This window comes from Peromyscus californicus, unplaced genomic scaffold (assembly GCF_007827085.1).
Source record: "Peromyscus californicus insignis strain IS unplaced genomic scaffold, ASM782708v3 Scaffold_4__1_contigs__length_199733344, whole genome shotgun sequence".
Lineage (NCBI taxonomy): Eukaryota > Metazoa > Chordata > Mammalia > Rodentia > Cricetidae > Peromyscus > Peromyscus californicus.
This window is the reverse complement of record NW_026294562.1, coordinates 163823285-163824922: the sequence shown is the minus strand read 5'-3', so window position 1 is coordinate 163824922 and position 1638 is coordinate 163823285. Positions and strand designations below refer to the sequence as shown.

The window sequence follows — 1638 nt, the reverse complement described above, 5'->3', positions numbered from 1 at the left end:
GGTATTTAAACAGTCATATTACATGTCTGTGTTTTACACAATCTTCTGGGGAAACATCAGAACTTTCAAACGGGGTTTTTTAAATACACAGTTTGATCTACTGAATAAAACTCTATAACATGCAAATTTGCCTTTCAGGTTATTAACAGATCCTGCCACTTAATATAACAGCATCCAGAAAACTTTTGCATTGAGCCCACCTACTTCTACACCTTCTGTCCTCTGAGGTTCTCAAGACTCCCTGGAATGTAGTTCCCAGATGTACCACAGCTGGATCTGAAAAACAACACAGTTTAACATTTCTCCAACCTTCTCTCCTTCTGAAGTGTCCATCAGTGTATTTTCCCATAAACATCAGTATGTAATTAGTTCTATAATTCAATCCACTTAGCTTTCACTGAAGACCTGACAAGCCTAATAATATCCTAAGCATCACTGAGATGATTTTTCGAAGAAACACCATCTTGGGGGGTTTCTACTTATCCCAGCTCTGTGTGGGTGTCATAGGAAACTCATTGCTCTTCATGATGTATGTGTACAGCTTCTTAATCAAATCTCGCTTTAGCAGACCTATCGATCCCATTTTCATGCACCTGATGATAGTCAATGTGTTGACGATCATATTTGCTATGATATCACATATCATGTCATCCTTTGGAGTACCCAGGTTTCTAGATGATGTTGGTTGTAAGGCAGTTTTATACATATTCAGAGTCACCCGGGGTCTGTCCATCTGCACCACCTCTATTCTAAGCACATTTCAAGCCATCACCATTACGCCCAGTAATTCTAAGTGGGCGTGGCTTAAACCTAAACTCTCGACATGGACTTTTCGCGCCTTCCTGTTATCCTGGCTCATCAACCTCTTCATATATGCGCATGTCATTGAATCTGTGACAGTAAATATCAATTACACTGATCTTGATTATGGATATTCTCATGCTTACTGTAAAATGAGACCACCTGAGTACCCCAATCCAGGCTTGTTCCTGAGTGTTATCATAATAGGAGACATCGTCTTTCTGACCCTCATGATGTGGACCAGCTTCTACATGGTGACTGTCCTTTACAGACACCGCAAGAGAGCCCAGCATCTCCACAGCACAAGCCTCTCCTGCCAGCCATCTCCTGAACGCAAAGCCACTCACAGCATCTTGCTGCTGGTGAGCTTTTTTGTGTTCGTTTATTTGTTGCACAACTTTATCACCCTTTGTGGTTTTTATGCACAAACAAAAATTCCAAGATTGGAGGTAATTAATGTAATTTTGACAACATGCTACCCAACCATCTCCCCTTTTTTACTAATGAAGAATAATAAACTTATTTTGCAATTCACTTCTCTCTTTTCTATGGTGAGAATGACTTGTTTTCAAAGTGCACTCTACGGCTGAACTGAAACCCACACTTTTATATCATTAGAACACTGTCCTAATGATTTCTATGGGATAAAGAATTTGACTGTGGACCTTGAATGCCTGATAGAACATTAGTTATAATTCAGACATTCTCTATACTATTAAAATTCAGGTAGTGAACATTTTTCTTAAATACAATTCTGTGTACATAATTTTAATAAATTCAACATTTACTACCATCTCAAATTTGAAACTTTCGGCAAAATAACTATATTTTAAGTAT

General features: G+C 38.5%; 1 protein-coding gene across 1 annotated transcript; it reads left to right on the top strand.

Moving 5' to 3' along the window:
* The first annotated feature begins 440 nt into the window (after positions 1–440).
* Positions 441–1391, top strand: LOC128095544 (vomeronasal type-1 receptor 4-like). The gene has a single exon (XM_052714604.1). It carries the CDS (start codon positions 441–443, stop codon positions 1389–1391), a length of 951 nt encoding a protein of 316 aa, XP_052570564.1.
* Positions 1392–1638: the final 247 nt, after the last annotated feature.